Source organism: Hippoglossus stenolepis, chromosome 20 (assembly GCF_022539355.2).
Source record: "Hippoglossus stenolepis isolate QCI-W04-F060 chromosome 20, HSTE1.2, whole genome shotgun sequence".
Classification (NCBI taxonomy): domain Eukaryota; kingdom Metazoa; phylum Chordata; class Actinopteri; order Pleuronectiformes; family Pleuronectidae; genus Hippoglossus; species Hippoglossus stenolepis.
Window position 1 is genome coordinate 8,322,864 of NC_061502.1, and position 26,767 is coordinate 8,349,630.

The following is a 26,767-nucleotide window of genomic DNA, read 5'->3' on the forward strand; positions in this document are numbered from 1 at the left end:
AGACAGGCCAAAAGAGAAATAAGGCAGGGGGGCATACCGACAGGCATGCGGAGCAAACAACAAACGAAGGGCTGGCTCGTGTTAATAAAGTAAATTCTCACGCTGAAAACGACGAGCAAAGGTCTGTGTGCTTGGCAAACACAACAGAGTCAAGGGTGTGTGTCGGTGTGTACACACGGTGGACACATTTCCCCACTATACTCAGATTGAGTCAAAGCAATCTAGCAAGTCAAGAGCAGATTGTTTGTGCTTTTTAAACTCGGGCTTTGATGCCAACTATTAATAAGTAACTAGAGTCTGACGGGGAGAATTGGCTCTGAAGTGAGAACATGGCAGAATGATTGATTTATCAATACCAAAGCCCTAATAAGCCTCTTCATTATGTGGTGGCCTTTGAAGATGAAGAACACACGAAAGTGCTGTATGACATCAAGAAAAGCAGTGCTTTATTAAAATAATTCTACATAATCAGAAATAATAGCCTTCTTCTGAATAAATTGTGTTGAAAGGAAGAGACAGAGTTTCTCCCTCAGTGTCTTGTTCCGTGTGTGTCATCCTATGATGCAACTACACGCCAAAGCGAATCAACTTCAGGGAAGATTAACAATGGCGTGTGGCGTTCACCTGAACCCTTGGTATCTCATTCTCTCCCTGTCCCTCGCCTTCAGAGGCCTGTCGCCTCCATGTGGGTGTCACTAACAACTCTCTCTCCCTGTAAGTGACCCTTGTCCACTTGTCACTGAAACTGAGGGGGCAGCAGAGGAGAAGAGGACGTGACCTTTTCTGCTTGCATGTCGGAGGAGAGGAATCTTGCCAGAGAGTGGTCATGGTATTGACCTTCCCTATGAAACATGCCATTCACAAGTTCATGAGAATCAGGCCTTTGCTTCTGAAAAAACACAGTCTTCTGGTTTTACTATGGATGTATATCATTCTTGATTTAACTGGGGCAGAATGAAAGGATATAATGAATTTAAAACCCTAGGCTTTTTTTATTTTTACTATTCATCGTAGCTATTTAAGGCCACCTGAATTTATAGTCTGGAGGTCTTGCTCCTCCTCTCTTCCCCCGAGATCATCTGTCAGACCAGACAAGCAGGTGGCTGCTGATTGAAGTGAAACAGTTTTTCTTCGCCCTTTTTCTTGTTATTCTTGTTTGTTTCTGCCTTGTCATCTTTACAGCGAGTCTTCATCCTTGTGTCTTCAGACTGAGAGGGAACTTTGCATCAGTCCTCTTGGCATCTCCCCTCCTCTCCACATTTACCCATGTCCACCGGATGCCGCTGCATTGCATTCAAGTCGTGCCACGGCTCTGTCACACTTCTGCTGGGGATCACGTTTCCTTTCTTCAGCAGCCACCTTTTCAAATACTGTTTCGAGTTGTTTTTGCTGATATATATGTTGTGTTTATGTTAAGTTTTGGGCATTTATGTGCATATATTGTAGATAGTGGTGGAGAATGTTTAGCAGCTTGAGCTCTACTCCTTACAGCACATGTATGATGATTGTGGAAATAGTTTGTGTCTTTACTTCACAGATTTAAATTTCCGTACCAAATGCAGTTCTGGTTTAAGACCAGATGCAACACATGCGTCTATACTTAAGACCGGGTGCGATAATTGCATGCTTCTCCTTTTAGTGCATCTCATAAATAATGTCATTGTTTTCAAGACACATGACTGATGAAATACATTTTGAGAAAGGTAGTTTGTTTGTTTGCACTCTTTCCCTGCAAAGAAGTAGCGTTTAAGACGACGGCTGATGATTGAAGCAGATCACAGCAGAGTTTAATTGACGAAAAAGAAGATTCGGACCCACACGATGTCACTGCTGACCTGCTGACCCAAGACTCAGTTTGCTGATATCTTTGATTTTTAAAAAACTTTCATGGAGTTTGTGGAAAACGCAACGATTGACAATAAAAACTCTCTTTTAGAGGATGGCAATATTCCTATCCAACGCTTAGGTTTTAAAGTACGGTTTCATTCAGTGTCTTAGATATTAATGGGTTAACACGGGTGAATACTAGGAGACGGGAAACAATTGCAATACTTCTCCATCACAGACTTTGAAAAAGAAGTGACACACAAACATAAAGCTTTCTTATATGTGAGTAAAAAGCCACAGTAAACAGCAATGAAATGCATCATCAAGTATTAATGTCATGTCATCTCGCGGTAAATATACATGTTTTTTGTACCCTAACAAATGACTTTCACTCTTCAGAGACACAGTGTGAGCAAAAAAAAGACCCGATGCATAAAGATAATGAAGCAGAGAGAAGTGGAGCAGCGTGACGACAGAGAAAAGAGACGCGCTTCTTAGTCGTTCGTCTTACACGCTACAACCCTGTCAATGTGACCCGCAGCATATTTTTTACGCTTCAAGTTTATTCCTATGAATGCAATTAGTGTTTCCAAAACGTAGGTGACCTACAACACGGTACTGGGCCTGAGCGGAACCTGCACGGATGCAGAGGTAGAACTGGAAACTGCTGCTGCTTACTAATGTGCCGCCCACGCTACAGCTCTCTGTGTAGACACTGCTGCACCAGCCAGATTCCAGTAGCAAATATATTTTGTTTGGAAACCTGCGACAGTTTCGTTTTTTATTTTCTTTCTAATCTTTATCCGTGATGTCTAAATTGTAAGAAAATCCACAATAAAAAACAACTGTATATTTGTCTACCAGCATAAAGCACTTGCATGGTGCTTTTTGAATTTCTTAAATATTTAAATGTACTATGAAGTCCAACAATTTTACAATGTGGAAAATCTTTTTGTGGACATTTTTATATTTTAATCTTCTATAAGAAAAACAACTGTCAAGTAAAAAAACTGCCCTTTATCTTGTGCAGACCTTGTTTAAATGCAACACTTATTTCTCTCTGATTTCCAGATGACGTTGTTACATGTTACTGCACCACAGTAAAAAAAAATATATATATATATTTTCATAAATGCTGCAAAATTGTAGCTTCTGACTAAAAAGCTTTTGGAAAGTTTGGGCTTATTTGCTTTTACCGTGCTATAATGATGGCGCCCTAAGACAAACGGTACGTGCAGTACGTACCCCTGCTGCTCTCCAAACTGCAGCAGGATCACTGTGACCTATTGCTGCTCCTGGCAGTAAACCACTCTCTGCTGAGGGGGGAGCAGAGGGCAGAGCAGCATCATCCATTCTTCAACAGTTTTAAATGACTCGGGCAGTGATGTTATGTAGATGTATTTGAATATTTCACGTAGACTACAGGGAGCAGATTTTTTTTTTTTTTGTTTAAAAGTAGGGCCAAGTAGGGGACAAGTTCACCATGAGGATACTGTGTGAATATACAACAGTGATTTAAACTGGTTTTAAGAAAAGCAATTAGTACCAGTTTTTTTTCCTTTTAATTCCTGCATCCAACAATTTGTTTCTATCCCGACGCACCGTCCTCGCACGAGGCAGCGGATCCGCAGAGGGTTGCTAATTAACGAAGGGCATCTTCCAGTCTAAATCCTTTGTTTACTTTTTAGTGTCAGCGCTGGTGCATAGCAAAGCTACTAACCTTTGATATGGGCTGTCATCTCTGCATAATCATAATCAATTCAGCCAAAAACTCAACACCATTTTCTTCAAAGCGCATCAAAACTTCATTAATTCTCCTAATGCAGCACAGTGGGTAACAGCTAAGCTGAAACGTGAACACCATAGCAAAGAGTAGAATAAAACTCTTGGGAAAAAACGAGGGCAGACTTATGCGCTAATCCTCGTCAGTGAGAAGAAAACAGGGTCTGCTCTTGATTCTGCTCAATCAAAATATTGGTAGTGGGAGTGTCAGGTTTGTTGTGCATGAAAACTTCACTTGAGCTGCAGCCACGATGCTGTTTTATCGGTCACACTTTAAAAGTTTCTTGATATTTCTCTGCAGTCTTCAGTTTGGCAAATTGAATGATGTGGACACTTGAAACATGGCAGCCGGCATGCAGCATGGTAATTGCCACACATTTCACCGGTTCTTTCTAGATTATGGTAAATTGAGAAAGAAGAATGCGTGGATTAACAAAGTAGGCCACAAGAAAAAACAATGGAGCTGCGGTGACGCGACTCCGTTTTTCTGTTTCTTGTAATCACTTGCCAGAGAATGCTAAGCACCCTACATGGATCGCTTTAATTTCCTTCCTATCCATCTCCCATTCTTTTTTGGGCGCAGAGAAACGTCCCCGGCCCTTCAATGAGTGACAGCGCTTTGAATCGCTGACGTTCATTTGCAAATATTCCATTCATATCTCCATAAATGAATACAGAATGAATACTTGTGGGAATAAATTAGCTGCTCTCTAATTAGCTGTTAAGCCAACTTTGAATGTCACATCTTAAAGGATGGGAAGTGGTTTCGCAGTAAGCGGCATTGGCAGGGGGTCCGAGGCCCGAAGATGTGGCGCACAGTCTCCGGGGGTTCTGTGATGCGAGTGCGCGTACACTCAGACACGTGCACACACAATTGTGCTTCTATCTCTGTGAAGACACTCGTTGGCATGACACATTTATCAGCCCCTTACCCCTCACCAAACCCTGACCCTCATAAAAAGCCTTATTTTAACCTGAACAGTTAAATCAAGTCTTAATCCTTATAAGTTGTGAGGACTGGATTTCAAAATCCTTTACTCTGTGTGGTCTATGACTCTATGACTGTTCTTCACAGTTATAGAAGTACAAGTACAAACACACACACACACACACAAACATGTTGACAGATCCTAATAAGCGTGGACATCAGTATCTAGAGCTTTGAGCCTTTGTTAATATTAGTTCTGCTCAGTTCACACTCAGCAGATGAAGTCCTCCCCTCAGCGTAGGAGGTGGAGTTGGAGCTGTTTCCTCTCTCAGACCTGACTGAGGGAACCAGGGGACTGGACTCATTTTACATCCTTCAGTGGGAATGAGATGAGCGCAGATGGGTAGAAATGGGAAAATGCACTTGACACTAGGATTAATCACACTGAATACAAAGAAAGTACATCGCAGTAACAATTGACAAACCGTACACAGATGATATCACTGCTGCAACATCCACACCCACCCACATACATACAGATATAACTACTCACATTGTACGATCAGCTCCACCTCGGCCTCTCTGGGCTTCACGTTGAAGCCATTGTACTGGCTGGTCTGGCAGCGGTACGAGCCCGTCATCTCCCTGGAGACATTAACAATACGCAGCACGCCATCATAGCTCTCCATCTGCATGTTGCCGTCCGGCATCGGCACCTCCTTATCTGCTCGCGACCACAGGATGATGGGCTTGGGCTTTCCTGAAACAAGGCACTCCAGCTCCACTGTGTCACCCTCGCGGGCCACCAGGGGGGACTTGCCCCGAGGGACTGTCAGGTTGGGGGGAACTAAGAAAGAGAAAAACAGAGGAGGGACTGATATGGGGCTCTAGAAAGTCAGCTGGCGGGGTAAGAGGAAATGGTCGACTGCGAGGGAGAAGTGGCGTGGAGGGTAGATGGGGGAGGGGGAGCGAATGAGCATCCAAGTTGCAATGGCAATGAAGCTGAGTCTCAGCCACACACAAAGCTTTGAATGGAAGGAACATGCAGATTTTAGCAGCAACGGCTGGGACTGAACGATATCGAAACTAAAACCATCATGTAGGGCAGCAGTGAGGAGCAATGGCAAACAATGAACAATGCAATGAAGAGTGGACACGCAAGTAAGCAAGCAACCATATGGGTCAAAGAAAATGACCTTTCAACCAAATCAGTCCAGGAACAATGACAAGAACTGAACAAAGGGGACGGAAATAGGAAATACAACAATAAAATCCCTTTTGTTAATCAGATGTGTCTCTTGACGACTTGCTTAAAAAACGTTAATTAGTTCAATGACAGCCACATATGATTTCAATGTTTTACAACTTCATCTTCACCCACAAAGAAACCACCCAGAGTTGTTTGTTTCAGCTACATTCACCAGTCATAACAACACTCCATTAATTAAAAGACGAGTGTGACATTTTGGTAAATATGCTTGTTTGCCGTCTTGAGTAAATAAAATCCATCTTCTAGCACTGCTCACCAATTCACATGCAATATCTCGCTTGTACATAACCTGTACATAAAAGTTTTTACATGGGGTTATGAGTCAAACTATTTGACATGGTGGGCAAATTCACTATCCAGGGTCTCAGCAGATTTTAAAGATGGCAGCCCGAGGAGCTCAAACTGACAGCACGACCTCAGAAACTGTATGATGTGTTAATTAGCAAGCTTTAGAGGTGCTCATGGAGGGATATTGTTACCTCTGGACAGGCCCAGTTCTCACTATTTCCAGGCTTTGTGCTTATGTCTCTGGAAACTAGTCATGAAGCCAGCAACCTCTTACAACAATGAGCACACCAAGACAATGTCCAACCCTTGCCGCACGGTACTGGTGCCAATTGTGCCTTTTGCTTGCTGTACACTTATGTTTCGAGTAGAGGAATTAAGCTAAGATAAGGAATTGATGGGTTGCAAACCTGTAAGTAAATCTGTAACTTGGCTGAATGACATGATGGCTCCCACAAGTGAAGCCAAAGCATCTCCATCGCCACCTGGTGGCTGGCTGCAGTAAAGGTCATAAATCCTACCCTCTCATACACATCTGTTAGTATATGTCAAATAGATTTTTCTCAAAGATCGCTATAAAGCAGACTCTGGGTCCACATGCTCAAGATGGTCAAATTCTATTCTGAGTAATTTAAATCCATTTCAGGATGACTTAAAAAGGCAGAGATGTGCCGTCCATCTTTTTACAAAGTCAATGGCCCTAACTCACTGAAGTAAGACAATAAAATGATCCACCCAATACTAGTATAATAAACACATTCTATGTTCTCCACATCATCCTAAGTAATGGCATCGCATTACCCTTCTAAGATAGAATCATCATTATCAGCGTTACAATTAAAATAATCAGCATCAGTGTCTAATCCTCATCCCATTTTCACCACCACCATCATCTCAACATTCATTATTCTTATCACGTCACCACCACTTCCACCGATGCCATCTCGCTGCAGCTTTTCACTTCCCTGCCCCCGTCCTTATGGAGCTACTCAATCTCATCCACAGCGTCATATAATTCAGAGCCTTTACAACAGAATGCTCCCAAAGGTGATATAGCATTATTGCTGGCCGTGTAACAAAATATGACCCAATAAATATTTTGCCCTTGTTTAACGGACATTTTAGAGCCTGGATTTAAGTTAGCAATGAATAATAAAAGAAGTGAAAAGTGCCAAATTGCAAGACAGAGTGGTAGGTTTGCCTCTGTGTGTGTGTGTGTGTGTGTGTGTGTGTGTGTGTGTGTGTGTGTGTGTGTGTGTGTGTGTGTTCTTAGTTTGGAAAGCAGGAAAACTAGCAGGTTGGATCAGGCAGTCTGGTTCCTCATCGAGCATGCTGGCCAAGTAAATTTGTTTAATTAGTAAACCTGGCAAATTGCATCGGCTCCTAGAGTGCTGTGTGTGTGTGTGTGTGTGTGTGTGTGTGTGTGTGTGTGTGTGTGTGTGTGTGTGTGTGTGTGTGAATGTATTTTTGTGCAAGTCCAAACCAACAGCAGGGTCCAAGACTTTTTTCTACTCCTGCTCCCATAAATAGTTTCCAGCCAGCAATTTGAGGATTGAAAATCTCCTCAGCGGTGATGAAACCGTGTCATGGTTCCCTGATGATTTTCCAATCACTGTCATTCTGCCCAAACAATGCTGGAGCTGGAATGAAGTCAAGCCACATTCAAGTTTAATAGTGATGAAATCTCCAGCAATCTCTAGAAAACGAAATAGAGTCCAGCTGTATTTCATTTGACCCCTTTTCTGTCTGGGTGAAAAGAAACAACCCCACCACCATCGCAATGCTGCAACTGTTGGTTCCTTTTGCCCTTAAGTGAGTCAGTTGGTACAAATCTACTCAAACTACTGGACCTCCACTACCTTGACCTGTATGTGAGTCAGAGATGAATCAAACTGGTAGAAGCAAGTGGAAGCTCAACATGCATCCTTGAATCTAATGTTTTGCAAGATCAAACAGTGACTCATAAACCAACAGCACATTTAAATGATTGTTAATGTCAGAGAAAATAAAATCTTCTGTCTTTGAAAGATGCATGGAAATGTCTTCACACGTTCAACAAGAACATAAAACCTGCCTTAACAATAGCTGCAATGTTCAGGCCACTTGGAGGCAGCAGAAACATGCAGTAAACTCCAACCAGCCATTGTCTATACCACGTATCCTTGAGGGTCAATCCCAGCTGACACTGGGTGAGAGGTGGGGTACACCCTGGACAGTTCACCAGCATATCACAAGCAAACATTTATGCTCACATTCGCACCTACAGGCAATTCAGAGCCTCCAATTAACTTAACCTGCATGTCTTTGGACTGTGGGAGACAGCCGGAGAAAACCCACGAAGGCACAGGGACATGACACTGACATATTGTAAACTTTGAACTTGATAACTCCAAATTTAAGCAACAGTTTCTGCTTTACACATCCAACAGACACTGAGCAATGCAATCATTCATTGGAATTTCTGCGTTTTCCTGTCTACCAGGCGGAATGTAAGACCTACTCTTCTTTTGGTTCAGTTTTTCTTTTCCACCAACTCCCAATAAAGAAATCTGTCTCCTCAGCTGCTAAATGCTCCACTTCCTTCGCCAGCTGGTTGTTTACTTTGTCTGTCTGCTGTTAGTGTTGGACTTGGAGGATGGACTGGTTTCATCAGAGCTTTTTCACTAAAAATAGCTGCGTCTTGTGTCTGGAGCAACGATGATAAGAGTGAACCAAGAGTCGTAATCTGTGGGCCGCAAAAAAACAAAACAATGAGCCGAAAGACGATTTAGAAAAAAAACTCTCCATCGAGCTGAGAGGACGTGTCATCTTCTAGGGAGACCCTTTTTATGCAAGTACTCATTTTATTCATTGTCAAAATAAGAATAATGATCATTGCACCTTTAAACCATTTCCACTGAATATGGAATATCCTGCAATTCTTAATCATTGAATTACGACAGATGAAAATTTGCCTTTTCAGCCATTGTTACCGAAACCTTGGCTGCTCATCAGCTAGTTTGAGACCTCTTCAGGTATGTGATGCATAAACATGCTGCTGTCATAGGTATGGGATAATGGGGACTGGTCGTTCACAGATAAATCTTGGTAATGCTATTTGGCACCAAAGGAGCAGCAAAAATGATCTCCGCAGAGACAATGACAGCAGACACTCATTTCGTTCTCCTGCATTTGCTGATTGGTATTCACACATCGTATTGGCTGAGCTAGCCAGGTGTCAAGAGCTGACATATTTCTTTTCCACAGCGTATTTTTCTCCAATTCTTTCAAACAATTCCTTGGGTCCAAACAGTGAAATGGTGATTTGACAGCAGCAGGGTAGGAGGATAGCAGCAAGCATCCATTAGCGAGCGGAGGAGAGGTGTATTCACCAAGTTGCCATCATTACACCTGGCCCTCTCCCCAGATGAGGCAGGCAGTTACAGATGTCTGCCTATTGGGTTTGGCAGCACAAATGCAGGCCATCCGCTGCCATTGTCTCTCTCCGCACCATCACGCAAACGCAAACAGACACACACGGACCGTCTCTCTTTTGCTTACTCTGTAGCTAGTCCTTCCTCCCGCTCGCTATTTCCAAGTGAACACCCTGCCTCTGTGTGTGAGACTGACCACTGAGATGCTCTGTGTGGCAGAGAGCCTGCTACTGGTCTTCACTGTGCTCTCATTGTGCCAAAGCCATCCAAATGCCAGTGATGCCTGCAGGGCAAGCCCGCTGTGTGCGTATGCTTGTGTAGAGTGCGCTTACGTGGCTTTATGCCTCTGTGTGTGTATGTGTTTATGATGGAGCGTTTCCCCTCTCGCCCACGGGTGAGGCCGTGCTGTGATCCTGCCTCGGTTCCCCAACAGGATGCCTCTCGTTGGTGCTGCTGACAGAAAAGAATGGTGTGTGTGCATGTGTATGTTTGCTTGTGTGCTTTTTAGTCCAAAATTGGGACTGGACCTCCTTGCTTGGTCTCAGTAGCCCCACACATCTCAGGGGTCTCAGCTGGAACGAATCTCCAAGTGTAGAGACTGATTGCTGGAGCCTGTCAGCGGGATCCATCAGCCATCACTGTGTCTGCTACAGCAGACACACTGCAGTATGAGCTGACTGCAAAACATAGAAATACCTGGCACTTTGCATTTCTTTTACAGCAATGAGAGCCAGAGTTGTGTGCACTGACGTCTTTGAGAATAAACAACATCCCGCTGCCCCCTTTTCTGGTAAGTGCTGTGACATCACTCCCATCACCATGGCAACAGCTCTCTCTACTACTGGAACTCCTGCAGAGTGTGCGGATGTATGTGTGAGAGTGTGTTTAGACAGCTTGAGGACAATGAGTTGGTCACAATGTGACAGGAGTCTGTCTCCTCTGAGTTCTGGACCTCTGGGACATAGAGAAGGGTCCTGTTGGTCCATTGTGGCCACATTTGTGAATCTGTGTGTTGGTATGTGTGTGCAGACAAGCATCCGTACAACAAGTTGCTGAAGTGTAATAAATGTCTACAGATGTGTTAAAATTGGCTTAGTGCAATGACAGACTGCAGCGGCAGATTGCTGACCACACTGACATACTGCTGTGTGTGTGCATGTGTTTGAGCTGTATGCTGCTCCCCTGAGATTTTATAAGTTGTCTTACGATCAATCACACGAACCATGAATCCATGTGAGTGAGATTGTGCAGCGGCAGGCTTTAAATACCAACACTCTCATTGGCTATAATCCGATTTATGACCACACTGCTCTCTGTAATGATGCTAGTATTTTTTTTACATTTACCCAACCATAAAGAAATGGCCATTGCCCCAGTTTAGAAATGCACAAACACACACCTCCAGTAGCACCACGTTCTCTGCTGCTAAGCGGTGAGCAGGAGTCCAAAAGGACCAGAGTTTATGTATATCGCTCAAGGGGCCTCGATAGTAGCTAATGAGGGAGGGAGAGTCTTTCTTGTTCGTGTTTGCCTTCCAGATTTTCCCAGCTGGACTGGGAGGTGATTTCCCAGATGGCCACCTCCATAAAGCATGACTTCAGGTGGTGCAGTTGAGGCTGGATGCTGGTACACTGTGAATAATGTACTGAGTTATCCCGTCTTATTAACATATTTTATGGACTTCGCACAAAGCGGACACTCATCACAGTATAGCTGCAGCTGAAAACGCCTATCAACCTTTAATGTTACCAAACCTCTATGAATGTGCGTGTTTGTATTTACAGAGTAATGACATCCATAACCCTCCTCTGCAAAGTATGTTCTGCTGACATATGCAGCCAGGTGGTTATGTGGCTGTCATTATAGAAGTGGCATGGCTGTGGCATCGACTGTTGTCATGCAGCAGATTTGTCAGGACAGCTTCCCAGCTGTGGGACAGCTGTTAGGCCTGTTCATTCCCAGTTCACAGCTTGGGACCATTTTGGGACTTGAATTGGCCTGTTTATCCAATGTTTGGCTCTACGGCTTTAAAATGTGACCATTTTAGCCCACTTTGCAGCTCATTACTTTATTTTGCACCTGAAAAATTATTTTTGGGTTTCATATGTGATTTTATATATCGAACATTTTTGATTGCGCATGTGAAATTCTGTGAAAACTCCACATGTACAAATATAAAGGATGTACAAGGACACTCGGAGCGTGAACATTTCCTTCAAGGTTAACGTCCTATCTCGCCATGTTTAAGAAACCTATAGGAAATTCCTAGATCAGCCTGTTTATCTGCTCCAACACTTAATGGTTTCTTAAGGTTACGCCCCACCCCTCCTCAAAGTTTCATGGAATCTGTTAAGTAGTTTTGTGTAATCATGCTCACAATCAAACAAACATAAAACATAACCTCCTCAGCGGGTGGGATATCACAACCAACAATTTGTGTCCACTCACGGGGACCAAACAGCAGTTGAACTTTTGCTCCGTATAGGTGAGTCAGGACGCGGACCAGGTTTCTCTTTAACGGGGTCAGTGAATTCGCCGCAGAAACAAACACATCAGCACAGTCGACAGCCAGCGGCCACGCAGTCCCTATTAGACTCACATGTGGCACGGTCACTCGGACGATGGCAGCTCACGGTGAATCAGAGTCAACCAGACAACGGTTGGAAGGGGAATAGACGAGAGATGAGCAAGTCTGCTGTGAGCTTCAGATGACTCAAATTCATTTCAGAAAAAAAACAAAAAAAACAGCCTGTACATTGTGATTATTAAACCAGCTCATATTTTTTAATCAACTGCGAAGTTAATTGATTTGCTTAATTCATTAACTGCAGTGATTCTTGAAATTGACAGAAACACTGGGTGCTAATTGCGGGGCTCATCATGGAGGGATTTATCCGCCTCACGAGCAGAGAGAGGTGACTTTCAATCCAGATACTTACTTTGTGATCGTCAATCACACCAGAGATGAGCCGCTGTTTGCGTGCTGACGCTGGGATGCATCAACAGGGACTGTTATCGTCACGACTGCAAGATTGTAATGTGGGTTTCTTTAACAGAGATGGCAGAATCCAGTGTTTATAATAATTACAGACATCGAGTGCACCGAGTGGGTGTCAGCTTTGTGAATTGGAGTTGAAAACTGGCTTTAAATGTCAGAAATCCATCTACAATAACTCCACATGCTATCAGAATCTCTGAGATGGTCCCAATGGTATTTCAAGACAGATACCAAATAACATTTCTTTGCCACAGACGTAGAGTGGCAATAATCGAGCGAGACACACCCACTAAACACACAGGCTAATGAGAGGATTAATCGACTCGACCCTGTTAGAAGTTTATGGGATGTTTTATGTTTGACACTAATGATCGTAACTCTTCTCGACTGTTCCTTTGTCTTGTGCTTCTTAATCCTGACAGTATCCAAAGGGGAGGTCTGTGTCCTCGTTTCCAGACCCCGCTCATAAATAAGCATTAGCCTCGCAATCTCTGGAAGTCCTGACGAGAAGAGAAGTCGCTAACTTAATGAGTGTGTCACGATAGTAAATATTAGTGCTGTTTTGCAAAAGGGAGAAATCATGAAACGTGTTGAAATCTGTGTTCATCAAAAGCTGAAAGAAATGGGTGTAATAAATATTCTCTTTTATCAAGGCCCTGCTGTGGCTGGGACTAAGCTTGTGTTTGGAATCTGGAACCGGGGCCAACGCTGGAACAGCGAGCGAGCTACGAAGCGTTCAGACTCTACACTTTCGGCTCAATCGCTTTCCAACCACTTCCCCAGCACAAAACGCTGGCAGACCTACGGTGTAATCTTCTCTAAACGCTTTTATTAAGACGTCTAATTGCGGCTCTGGGTTTCTCCCTTCAGGAGAACAGGCAGAGGAACAAAAACGGGGCTTATTCACCCCAAAACAAGCTGCAGGCGTAAGGCGAGGCAGAGGCACACGGCGCTTTAGTACACAAGCGCTATAGTGTTCCGCTTAGCGAAGACACTCCTTTGATTCATGGCATCAATCTGACGGAAAGAAACATCACGCATAACAGGCATTCAGCAGCAAAACAGCCCAGTCACATCCTGGTAAAGCAGCAGGAATAGTAACCGGCAGAAGCAAAACTCAATACATTATTTCCAATGACAGGGACAGCTCTATGACAAAGGAGCACTTTTTTTTATAATTCATACCTGCACATCTGACGTGAACAATACAAGCATAAGAAGAGATCACATCTAAGCCTTGATGAGACCTTTCATTTCATACAATTGCACTCATTTCCTCACTTATTTTCTCAGACAACACTATTTTCTTTAAACATTAAAGGGTCTGTGTGAATGCATTGGTGTCGCCCTGGCACTCCAAAATAAGAGGCCGCACCACTTAAAAGATAATGAGGAAACAATCTTGGCGGATACGATTGATCCCACTGTTTTATAGCGTCGGGGATTATCAAAGGATTATCTAACAATAATTATGCATCCAAGGTTGACATGCGGCTTTCATGTTCACGCTGTGAGTGGCGGCGAGGTGTGTGAAAAACAAGATGCCGAGAGAAGAAGAAGGTGTAGGAGTGTGTCTGCCAATGTGTGTGCGTGCAGCGTGAGCATATAAGGGGAACTAAAGCTTGCGATCACAAGTCGCACAACATCACACAACCCCAAAAAGTCACTTATTGGTAGTGAACACACGCTGGTAAAATTCAAAGCAAAAACACATATCTACATCGCCTTCCGCAACAACAACCCATGAAAGACCCCCCACTCCACCCCCCCAACACCACACACATAGAAGATCTGGATAGGGATGAGTGAGCAAGCAGGAAACTCCCAATCGAGGCATCTCTGAGGCGTCGTGTTGCTCGGGGTCACGTCCCTCAGTGGAGTCGATGGGTGATGAGGTAATGCATGGTGACACTGGAACGTAACCACTGGTTTTCTGCTCGTACGCACAAAGACCACCATTCCTGTGCTGTTACACGTTTTCCCTCTTTGTCTCTCTAACCACTGCATTTCCGGCCTGTCGAAGAACATGTTGTTTACTGTGCTAAATGCAAGCTCTCTATTTCTTGCCTCTCAAGTTGTTCCAGGCTTTTCGAGCAGATGGAAACATTTGACAGCTGATTATAACCTTTGATTATTTTTCATATGAGGGATTTGATTATTACTGATGTTACAATAGAGAAGCAGAGGATCTAAAAAAAGACAGGGATAGGCCGCCGCAACACTGCTCTGTTTCAAAGAGACTTCTCCGCATGCCATGATTGCAATTTAAATTATATAGCTCAGTGGACAGGGTGGACTGATATGTTGTGTTATCAACATGCTTTCTACACGTATACAAATGTTAGTCGGAGCAGTGGTGGAAGCAGCCAATTACATGGAAGGACGATGGATGTTTAGTCTCTGATTAGTTGGACTGACGGAGTCGGCTTTGGTTCAGAGAAATAAGATTAAACAGTCAATGGAGTGTGTGGTGCTGTAACACAATGCTGCGTGCAGGAACTGAAAACACAGTAGAATGCAGTGGTTTTCAGCCTTGGACAGAATACTGGAACTGAATCTGGCAGTTAACAATAGTCTAATGAGGATATACATACACAGTCATAACCTGTGGAGGCCGTCCAGGAAAAAGCTTTAAAGGAACAGTTCACCCAAATCTCTCTCTCTCGCGCTCACTGCAGGTAGTTGTGGTTTCATCTGCAGAGGCTATATAAAATACTTGTCATTTTGACGTGAGATTGAAAAATTGAAACTACAAAGCAGCTTTAAATGTTGTGAGAACCACAGAGGAATTTTCTTCCTCTCCTGCTGTACTCAGGTGCATCTTCAGTGACATATGTATAAAAACATCAGCTAGAAACCACTAGCGGTTCATTGGGAAAGAAAATCTGTGAGAATTTGGATGAACTGCCCCTCTAAAGAAATAAATAAAACTTTTTATTATTACTACCATTCTGTTACATTCCAACTTAAAGGAGGCGTATTATGCTCATATTCAGGTTCATATTTTTTAGTTGTGTTATTACTTGAAAACGTTTACTTGTTCTCATGTCCAGCAATAAAATATATTATATTATAAATAACTATTTACAGTGTCAGTTTTTACTTCCAAAGAATTGGCTATGCTAACCTGACTGGACACAATTCAATTCAAATTATATTAAAACTGACAGGATTGACAGCAAAAACTGTGTTTCCTTTAAAAATGTTCTAGTCGGACAGCCTAAGAAACTATAATGTTTTACTTTACTCCTACAATAGTGATTTTCAGTGTGTGTGTGCGTGTGTGTAAAATATGTTGAGGGAGGTGTGTAGATGCTTCGCTGACACAACGGGGTGTGAGGCTCACCAGTTGTGGATGAGATGTTGACGTCGATGCTGATCTCGGGGATGCCTCCTCCCTTCAGAGCGGCCACGCAGGTGTACGTGCCGAAGTCGGTGAACTTGAGGTCTATGATGTCCAGGTTGGTGGTCCCTGGGGAGATGTCAGGGTCCGTCTGGGTGATGACCATACGCTCCGAGCTCCGCAGCCCACGCCCGTTCTTCAGCCAACTAAACGTCAGCTCCTCTGGTGGGGTCGCTTCCACCTAGAACATTCATTACCTAATGTGTATTACACTGAAATGTGACCTATTTTAACTACCTGTGTGCTTGTACTTTTTTTGACTATACCTGACAAGATATCTTGACTTCACGTCCAATCTGTATGTTGTCGTCGTTGTGGTAGGGGTCAGGAGTGATCCAGAATCGTCCCTTTTTCAAAGCTGTGGAAGAAAAATCGATTTCGTTAAAGCTAGATTTACATTTGTAAACAAATCCTCTTTTTCTCTGCAAGTCTTCGACACACTGCAACAACAAACCCTGAGACCTTCACTGTAGGTTATGGCCGCCCTTGTTTTATTGATGTAATTTCTGAGAAGTAATCCCAAAGATGGGGTTTTATGGATTTTTTAAATAGATTTTTTCTCAGCAATTTTATTTTGTTTAATGTCCACACTTGTGCCGTAAAGTGCCGTTATGCACCTCTCCGGTGAACGCGGTGTAACTCTGTCTGTGTGATTCATACTTGCTCAGCATTTGCACACTTCACACACACAGTGAAAGACTGGATTGTGTAACAGCTACCTGAAATAACTGATCTGAGCAGAGAACGATTTTTTTTCCCTCATGCGTGTTACCTCACCACCTAGGTCGTGAAATTGTAACAGTGGTTTGAACCTGAAGTCTAAGTGTAGTCACTGATATGACAACTGTGACTGTTCTTTTCAAGAAGCAAATGAAACTTTAGCTGTTGATGCAGCGGAGGGGTCAAACAGAGAAGTTAACAGATGCTTTGATCAAACATGAATATTGATAGCTGTGGACTGAAGAATCTTACAGCATTGGAGCAGGTGAACGCACACAAAGACACACACACACACACACAAACCTGCACGAAAACACACACATGCACAGTCTGAAATTGAAGAGATACCTAGCAAAATATCCACCATTCCTAATCCAATTTGGTTTGCGACTCCATTTTCGAAGCATAGCTTCTCTGAACAGCAGAAAGAAGATGATTTCATTATAATGCATGCTGTATTGGTTCCAAACCCTGCGCCTACTGTTCAATTCATCTCCTGGGCAAAAAAAAGCTGACGGCACCATGGAAATCTTTTCATCTAGCAATTCCCAAGTGACATTATCATATTCAGTTTGGTAAAGGCAAAATGAAAACAAAACCTGTGTGTCAGATTTAAACACAGGAAATTGAATGTGCAAGGCATCGTGATGCCTGCTGAGCCGCACGTTCGGGGGAAGAGACGAACGACACATGTCTACTTGACGTGATCCGCCTCCTCCCGTTTGAGTCGGCGGGCAGAGGATCCTGTTTGTGACGCATGTCAAATAATACAATCATGTCACACTCCACCCTTTCAACACAAAGTGCATTTGCATTTATATATTTGTATCCTATATATATTCCTATTCTCCAAGGCACTGCCTGTCAATCATGTTGTTTAGAATTCAGTAGTACTGGCGTGGAAACTGTGGAAATCATCATAATGTGGTGTGCTGCATATCTGTGACCTTTATAGATACAAAGATAATACACGGCATCACTAACAACCCACACTTGTTTCCCATTTGGGCTCAGCTCCGCATCACAGTATACATCCAGCACATAAATGCCAACATTGAATTTCCTAAAGCCAACATACACAGTGTAAGGTTAATGAAATATAGTGGAGGCCATGAAGCGAGTGTCTCTATAAGGAGACACATATTCTCCTTCAATTATACATGTGAGGCAGTGAAAACATGTGTGGACACAGTTGTACGCCGTGACATCCCCAGTAGAGCTGGTAGAAAGTAGTATCCACACACACACGCATGCACACACACACTTCTGAGGGAGGGATTGTGCTGTCACAGGTGACAGTGGATAAGCATTTGGATTAACTGCTCTTCTCCATTTCCCTTCATCCTGCTCAAATATATTCTCCCCTCAGTTCAAGAAAGTGTAACACAACCATGGCAGAACTAGCTGTTCTTCACTGCAAAGCCAGAGCTGATTTCATTTCATGAAAATGTCTCTGTAAATATTTTAGATATTAAATTTTGGGAAATGCCCACACACGTAATTTTCAGTGCTGTGGAATAAAAAAAAAAAGGATTGGGCTGAATAAGTGCTCCACAAAATTGGACCTTGTGGCCGATTGAAACTCTGGTGCGGTGCAGATAAACTTTACCGACCACAGGATGTGATGAATCAAAGTTTGAAGTTGGCCCATTGCCCCTATTTAATGACGACTGAGTGTAAATGGTCCATGTTACAATGTAGACTTGATGGTTGGAGTAGATCTGAAGGTTAGGGCCGTGAGGAGCTGAGCACTAATCGTTGATTAGGGCTGTAATCATGAAGTGTTTAATGATTCTCTCCATCTAGAAGAAACTCAACTTAGCACTGTTACACTTTTATATTGAGCTGGTAAGTGACTAGTCAGGTTGGTACCTCTGTGAGATGTGTGATAGCACTTAAGAGAGTGAAGCAGGGCACTCAAAGTGGTTTCTGTGCTACAATCACAGTGTGTTGTCGTTTCAGTGTTTTTCTTCTCAGCCAACATCAAGTGTAGTTCAACTATCCCCAAAAACATCAGCAAATAAAAATGAACCTGAGTAAAAAAATAAGTAATCTTACATTAATGAAGGTTCAATTTGAAATGAATGAAAAGCAATTCATTAACAGTTAGATCATATCAATGGAGAGAACTGAATCGATACCATTAACAGTTTTTAAATTAAAAAGAAGCATCGCACTGATATGTTTTTTTTTTTCATCTTTAAGAGCGTGGTCTTTTAGTTATTGATGTCACATTCAGGATTTCAAAACGCTTTCACTCAAAACTTAAATATACCCTGCTTGTGCTTAGATTTGCTCTACTTGTTCTCAAATGCGCCTGGTCTCAGATATTTTGTTGCTTCGATAGATTTCCTGAGCTCCGGCACCAGCTCTGGAGCGCAGGAAGTTCAAGAGCAGACTTTTTATGCAAAGACGAGAGCTGAAGCTGGGGGGCAAGAAATCTAAGATCAAGCAGGGGATGTGTGAGTGCTAGCGCAGGGTTTTGAGTGGAAGGATTGCAAACTCAGAATTTGCAATCGCTGATAGAATATGTCATTCGTTTTCCAAGTTTAAATGTTACAGAGCCTAGTCTGATTAAGATGCAGGTCAATATCTCGTCCACTACATCATACGTCCGAAAACAACTTGAAATACTTTAATTATTACAGAATACTACCATATAAACCTTTGAGTGTTTTCTTTCTAATTTTGCAAAACTTAGCTTCAAGTACTCATTATTTTCTCATCTTGTTTACACTCAAATCCAGAGTATGTATCGTCAAGTCGTGAGTAACTTGCTACACATGACAACGTTGTAAAATGCGGTGAAAACTCCAGTAGGACATTTTAATGGAATAAAGATATATTTATATCCCTACAAAATGGGCCTGAAGTCATAATACTCCTGATGTCTTCATTGCATTATTGCTTATTCCAGATACGATATTAATCGGGTTTAGTTATTCAGAAAATATTGTTAACCTGGCAGTATCTTATTCAGACAATTGACTTAATCTGGTTTATATCTGAATATTGGTGTCCATATAAACGTTTGTAGCACCCGAATCTGCACAACCACCTCTTCCTCACCATGTGTTTAATATTTAAAATCTGATTTAGTCTATTGAGAGGTCGTTTGCAGAAAAATTAGAAGACATCTCTGACTTACTGTATGTCAACTTTGTTCAGAAATAAAGTTAACCGTGAGAGCAACATTCTCCTTTGACAACGCCCTGCACTTAGCACTTTACATTCAGATTGCACAACTGCAGGTCTTCAGTATGAGCTAACCTGGGAGTGAAAATCTCTGATTAAATCTGAGTGGTCACCTAAGTGTCCCCTACATTTTCCAATACTTCCTCCTCCGGGTGACTCAGCTTTCACTCAGTTCAGCACAGCCCTTCGGTGCACGTCAAAATAGCCAGTGCTGCACATGTGCACTCATGCATATTTCAGCATCGGTTCCCTCCCGGCCTCCTCCGCCTTCAAACCTCCATTCCTGCCATTTTATTTGACCATAAATATTGAATAGCAAGTAGGCATTCCTGTAAATCGACTACATTTGTGTACAAGAGAGATAAGTGGGCATTACTCCCCCCCGGCTGTAGTAAATTTTGCTGGACAGCTGCTGTTACTAAAATGGGGCCTGTTTCTTTATGCATGGGAGAGAATCTAAAAGTAGAGGTGTTTTTAAAAAAGGGGAACTGTGGGGAGGTGAGAAGAGCAGAGTGGTGAGACTTTATCGCATTGTCACTCGTCCTTCTACATTTCTGAAAAGCAATTCATGGCAAAAGTCATATGAATCTTTAACAAAGGTTCTGCCTGAAGACAGAACTTTCCCATTTGCTCTGGAGATAAAACACTGTCTCCAGCTATTGTTACACAATTGCCACAACACCATTAATATCCTGCAAAAGTACTACTGCATTTTATGGATATAAGTATTTTACCACTGTATGTAGGGTAGACAAATCCTGTGAAACATGTACAAATCTATAATAGAGCCTTGTGGTAAACAGTCATGTGCCTGCGTAAAGCAATTGCAACTGGTGCAAGATGCACTTACTGAATCTTTTTCAAAGGTTTTAGTCGTGTCACACAGGCTCCATTAGTGGATTGAGTTTGCTCAGTTGTTATGGAGAAGGATCTGTTAACATGGGAGATCAAATCTTATCTCCACGCCAACTTTGTCAGGTTTATTTAGATCTCTCTTTCCCCTAAGTGGGTTGAGTCACATGTAGATAAAGTCCACAGTCCATTGGCTGCTAACTAGGGCTGCAGCCAAATCAGAATATTTCCTCACATGGCACCTTCCAGGCTTTTAGCTACAAGGCTCTGGTCCTTGCTCCATCATGTGTCTCTCCTGCCTGGCTCCTGGAAGCATTGTCACAGTCCACATCACTCTGGATGACAGCAGAGGAAGTGGAGCTATAGTTCATAACTCCATCATAACTACCTGATGCATAAGCAAACTTAGAACCTGCCAAGGGCCCAACATGGCCGCCAGACGGCACCCAAGAGAGCTTGAATCAGAGTAATGCAGCCCTGTATGCTCACTTAGGCATGTTGCATAGGGCCCTGTCTACCCTTCATGTCAAACCAGGTATTGATGTTTAGAATTTTTATGAAGCAAAATTATCCCTCTGGTCACACAAAGGAGAAAACCATAAGAGTAAATTGGGGGAACAGCAATTGTTGTAAACATTTGATGTCTGCAAATAACAGTAACATTTGGTTGACGCGCTGTGCACATCTCTCTAGTCGGCCTGTTCTGTAAACTGAGCGGAGCAGTGAATCTCCTGGTTTATCTGTGTTTCGCTATACAGCCTCTCCCAGGGCTATATGTTCACTGTGCTATGGTCTAGTGCCTGTTAACTGTGTTCATGAACTGTATCTCAGAAAAGTTGCACATGAACACATATTCATATGCATGAGTATGAAATGGAACTTGTGCTTCCCAGCAGCAACCTCCTCTGGAAACCAGTCCAGTCAATAAAAGGCTGTGATGACACTACTCACTACTTAGTCAAGGTTTATTTACAACTGTGACTAATGTGATTACTGATCAAATATTGAATCTAAGCTGTTGATAAATTAGCCATATTGGGTCATATGGATGTAAATAATGACCTTCAAGTATTCAGACAAAACAAATAGTATGAATCGTATTTGATATTTGAAAATGGTTGACATGGCTCACACTCAGGTAGGCAGAGCCCCTAGCAGATCTTTATCAAGGGCTAAGGGAGGCCAGGAGCAGCTCTAAAAACTGTAGAAAATAACTTTCTCTCTGAGAGATAATGCCAACACTCACTTTCACTTCATTCTGCACAACGGCCAAAGAATTATGGACCTATAAATATGATGTAACCCTAACCCCTGTACATGTTCTCTCCAAACTTTTTTAAAGATAAAAAAAGTGTACAAAAAGCCAGAGTGCATCGTGAGTTTGTCACACAGCTATTTCTACAAAGGAGTGATCTTTCGCTCCAAGCTTTATGAACATTATTTAGTTATTTCTGTTGAGAGATTTGTGGATTCAACTCATTTAAGAGAGTTTGGAGGCAACATGACAAAATAGTTGAATCATGTCCTCTCAGTCTGAATGGACACAAATTCCTCTTCACAGGCTTTATCTGGATTGCATTCAGTGTTTGGACTGTACGATAAATATTCAGCGCTCTGAGCGAGATTGATTTACAACAGCTTGTTAGCTTGGACTATGTGGCATCTGCTTTGCTAGGTGCCAACTGAAGCAAGGTGCGATAAGCAGAATTTAAGCACACAGAGGGAAAAATCCACTGATATATTTTTTAAAACATTGTCAGTATCACAAGCTCGGGGGCACAAAACACAAGTCAGCATATGCACAAACAAATTCTGCATGCATTATTGATGGAATTTTGGAAGCTGGTTCCCTTTTATCATCATCAGAGCTTCTTGTCATTGAACCTTGATTGTGGCAACATGCCAGGGAGTAAAACACCCACTATGGGGACACTTGCAGGTGCTACTTTATTCTGAGTACTATCAGGAGAAGAAAGAGTTCGGTTTCTGCTCACATTTGCATCAGATGCCTCCTGTAGCACATTTTGCTGGTGATTGCAGGCAGTTCTGTGGATATTCATCGTATTCTTTCAGATCATTACCGCACACATTTCACTGTTCTCCTGTTCCATTTTTTAAAACCACAAACTGAAGTGCGTCTGCCTGCAGGGAGCCTGTAAGTATGATTCTCCATAGCTCTAATAGCTTGTGGGAATAATGTGTGGCTTGTACATGAAAAGCGCAGATAATCGCACAAAGAGAAAAGCCTTGGTTGAGGCCTTCTTCTACAGAGAGCTCGTGTCACACAGCAGGATTACAATGCTGCCTCATGGGAGCTTCTTAGCAGGGCAGAGGTACACACAGCCCCGGCGACACGCACATATGTACACACGTAAGGATAAAGACACAAAGGCATCAGAAATGTGCACACACCGCCAGCAACACGACAGGAAAAATATGTCTGAATGTGTGTTTTTTTACTCCCCTCACTCTCTCCAGTGCATTCTCTCTGCCGTTGTCTGATCGAGAAGAAAGACATGCCTCACTCCACTCTGCCTCTGAATCATTATCCTCCTATTTACCTATCAGTCCATCTCATTTTTCAGCCTGCCCTGTCTGTCCGTCTCTCAGCAGGCCTCACACTGTGCTCTCCATTCACTCTCACAGAGAATAGCAGCATGAGGAGCTGAACTCATCTCTCGGAGCCAGATGGATGTCTCTCTAACTGCCACTCTCCTCTGCCTCAAGGTTAAACACAAAAAAAGGACAACGGGCATTAGCATGGTTCAACACACAAGGCATTCCAAACACCTTTCATTTTTCCTGTTATCACTCCATGCATCCCCACATTAGCACCAGCACCTTCCTCATGCACCAGCACCTTTACAATATCACACATGTCCATTCCTTGGTGGGAGAAAGCTAGAGTCCAAAACGCTGCTCTCAACCTTCAGGCTGACCTCCGGCTAAAATGTATGCTAAAAGGGATTCATTTGCACACACAGGCGCTGAATGCACAAACAAAACATGCACATGCACAGTAATACACACACAAATACAACCGCACACAGACAGTCCTGAGGGCCGCAGCCCAAGAGACAGGCCCGCCTGTGCCAGTTCTGGCCGTCCAGCCATTAAATCTGGCATTCATGAATGGAAATGGATTCAGCTTTCCACCCGAATTTATTCCAAAGCAAATTTGATAAGGGTCATTCACATGTTGATTCACATGCTGACAGCCAGGTTTTTACAAGGCGCGTCATGATTGTTTTCTCCCCTACAAACAGTCTGAATACAAACAGCGGGGACTCGCACTGGGAAAAGATTGCATTTTCACTTGTCTATATGTACCAGCAAGCCTCCAATCAGAGTAACAAGGTGTGGATTGTAGCTTGTGTGTTTATGCTCTGATGTGTGCACGTGTGTGGAATTAGTTGTGTCTACGTTAGCGGGTCGGAATGATGGATGTTTTGGGCGTAAAAAAAGCCTCGTATCCAAATTTGTCGGGAAGTCCTGGAGGAATTGTCGACAAAATCCAATGATTTGACGCTGAATTCTCTGCATCACACAGAGGGAATACACACGGCTTTGCATGCATGTGTGTGTTTCTGTGTGTGTGTGTGTGTGTGTGTGCACATGAAAACAAAATGCTGGCCATTTCAGCAACACCATCTACAGACAGCTCCATCTTAATTCACATACTCTCCATTTGAGAGCTGCCTACACTGATACAGAAAAATGAACTGTATGAAGCTACTGTATAAAGTACTGTGACCTGTGTATCACTACTTGGTGTCTTTGTTGAGCACAGAATGGACTCAAGTGGCAGGAGAAAGCAGGGGTTTGACCTGCATTTGAAGACATGTTGCGGACCCTTAATCCATAAAAAGGATCTTGTCAGAAGGGTGATGTGTTGCCAGTAGCCTGCTGGGCTGGCTGTGGAGATGGCCAGGCCCTGGAAGGCAGTCTGGCTGGTGGCACAGTATGGCCAGAGAAACTACCATCTGCTGGGAAGCGATGTGTTTTCTCTCTCTCTCTCTCTCTCTCACACACACACACACACACACACACACACACACACACACACACACACACACACACACACACACACACACACACACACACACACACACACACACACACACACACACACACACACACACACACACACACACACACACAGCCCCCCTTTGGCAACAGCAGTTTGAGAGGGCTTCTCAAGGACTGGAGAGGGGGGTGATTGAGCTGAGACAGGCGCCGATGAGGCCACAGGGTGACCCTACTGAACATGCAGAATAAACTCAGCGTAGCAGAACCAAATATTTTGGTACTTCATGTACACAGGCAGCATGTGCACATGAATATCAACAAAAATGTGCACATAAATCCACAGACTGATTACAAGCATTTCTGCCCGAGTGCTCATAACTTCCACAGTATTTCATCCTTCATGGCCACAGCTAAAGAAAAATATTACTGATTCACAAAGCATGAATACAGTCTTGACATTGAGCTATGTATGACTGTTTTGTTATCCACAGTTGAGATATTTGAAAATTGAATCAACAGGAATAATGCACACACACACACACACACACCACACACACAAAACATGATTAAATCAAGTCACGACTGCCTCACCCTATCCACTTCTCCTTCCTGTCTAGGGCCATCATAGCTGTGTTCCTATTTTGGATTTAGTTCAAATCAAAGAAATAAAATCCTTTTTTTTGTTTCTCGATCCAAATATCTCACAGTATCCACGGTGGAAACTTAGTCCAGGCCGATACCAAACCAACCACGCAGTTCCCTTAATGTGGAAAGAAGCTGTGAGCTTGTTTTCATGCAGCGTGACTCTGAGTAGCATAAGGGCTCGGTGTGATAAAGTGCCACAGACAAGCCGCAAGAGCATGAGCACACAATGGAGAAATTATTCAGATCGAGGCTGCATCATGGACACGCTTTGGCTTGTTAAATGTCAGTGGCAGAGTCAGACATCAGAAAAGAATTATGAAGAGAATGTACATTTACAAGTCCTGTTTTTTTTATCACCTAAAAATTAAACAGGTTTGTGGGCATTGAAATGATTGAGGATAAAATGACAATGGAGCCCGGCGACAACTAAAATCCATCAGAAGGTGTAGTCGCCAGCGCATAACAAAAAGTCGGTAATAAAACCCATGTGATGCATTCGGACACTTTCCTGTCACTGTACAGTTATACAGCACCCCCCCACCCCTCGTCATCTGGTGCATGTTGATCCCAAAATTGCATTTGCGTCAGTGACAGCTCATCAGACTCAGGAGAGCGCCTCTGAGATGTGTGATAACATGCTGAACTCATCTCCTGTCAATTAGCGATGTCAGACAGACCCCTCCTCCTTCCCAACCGATTGTTTCTCGCTGTTTATGAGCCTGTCAAAGAAATGAAATAAAGACAGTAATAGTTTGGGATTTTAAAGCATCTGTTGATGCCATTTAAATTTGTCTTCCTTTCTAATTGGCTTTACTTTTACTAAGTCCAAACTAAATTGAGATGTCATATATACGTACGTTATCTGAAATGTTTGCTTGGTGACAGTTAAAGAGGGGAGGAGATGAGCTGGAAACCAGGAGAGGGGCGCCAAACCAGCAACCAGCAACCACAGAGTATTCTGGTTAAGGGTTGAAACACTCAAGGAAGGTTGGGCACCACCTGGAGACTGCTGAGGTTCAAGCAGACTCGCCATTACTAGACTAGTTGGGGCGGCATTCTAGTGATGAATTTATATAGTTTAAATATATACTGTATATTTCCATGTCATTGAGGACTCTCACTTTTTCTTTTCAGACTGACTTGTTGTCTTTGGTTTTAAAATGTGTGATGACTCATTGACTTGATTTACTCAGGACAGAGTTATAAATCTACTTAATCCCCTCCACTACGTGATTGTCTCTTGTTTAAACATCCGCAGTAAATTACTGGGTCACAGAGACGTCAGCGATGACTTCAAGAGATTACATAAGACTACTGATCGATGCTCATCTCTCTAAAAAGGGGGGGGGGTATCACTGTTTATCTATTGAAGGTGAATGAACGATGTGGTGAATCCTGGACACTGAGCCAAAGTCAGTCC

General features: G+C 43.0%; 1 protein-coding gene across 2 annotated transcripts in view; it reads right to left on the minus strand.

Moving 5' to 3' along the window:
- Positions 1–26,767, minus strand: part of LOC118099632 (MAM domain-containing glycosylphosphatidylinositol anchor protein 2) — a 177,763-nt gene that overhangs the window by 55,973 nt on the left and 95,023 nt on the right. Inside the window, exons 7-9 of one of the 2 annotated variants that reach the window (XM_035144332.2) lie at positions 16,173–16,264; positions 15,850–16,087; positions 5,091–5,384 (exon numbers count right to left, since the gene is read on the minus strand). In XM_035144332.2, coding sequence (XP_035000223.1) covers positions 5,091–5,384; positions 15,850–16,087; positions 16,173–16,264 — 624 coding nt within the window. Of the gene's footprint in view, positions 1–5,090; positions 5,412–15,849; positions 16,088–16,172; positions 16,265–26,767 lie in introns of both variants that reach the window. The other variant, XM_035144330.2, reaches the window with a different exon arrangement.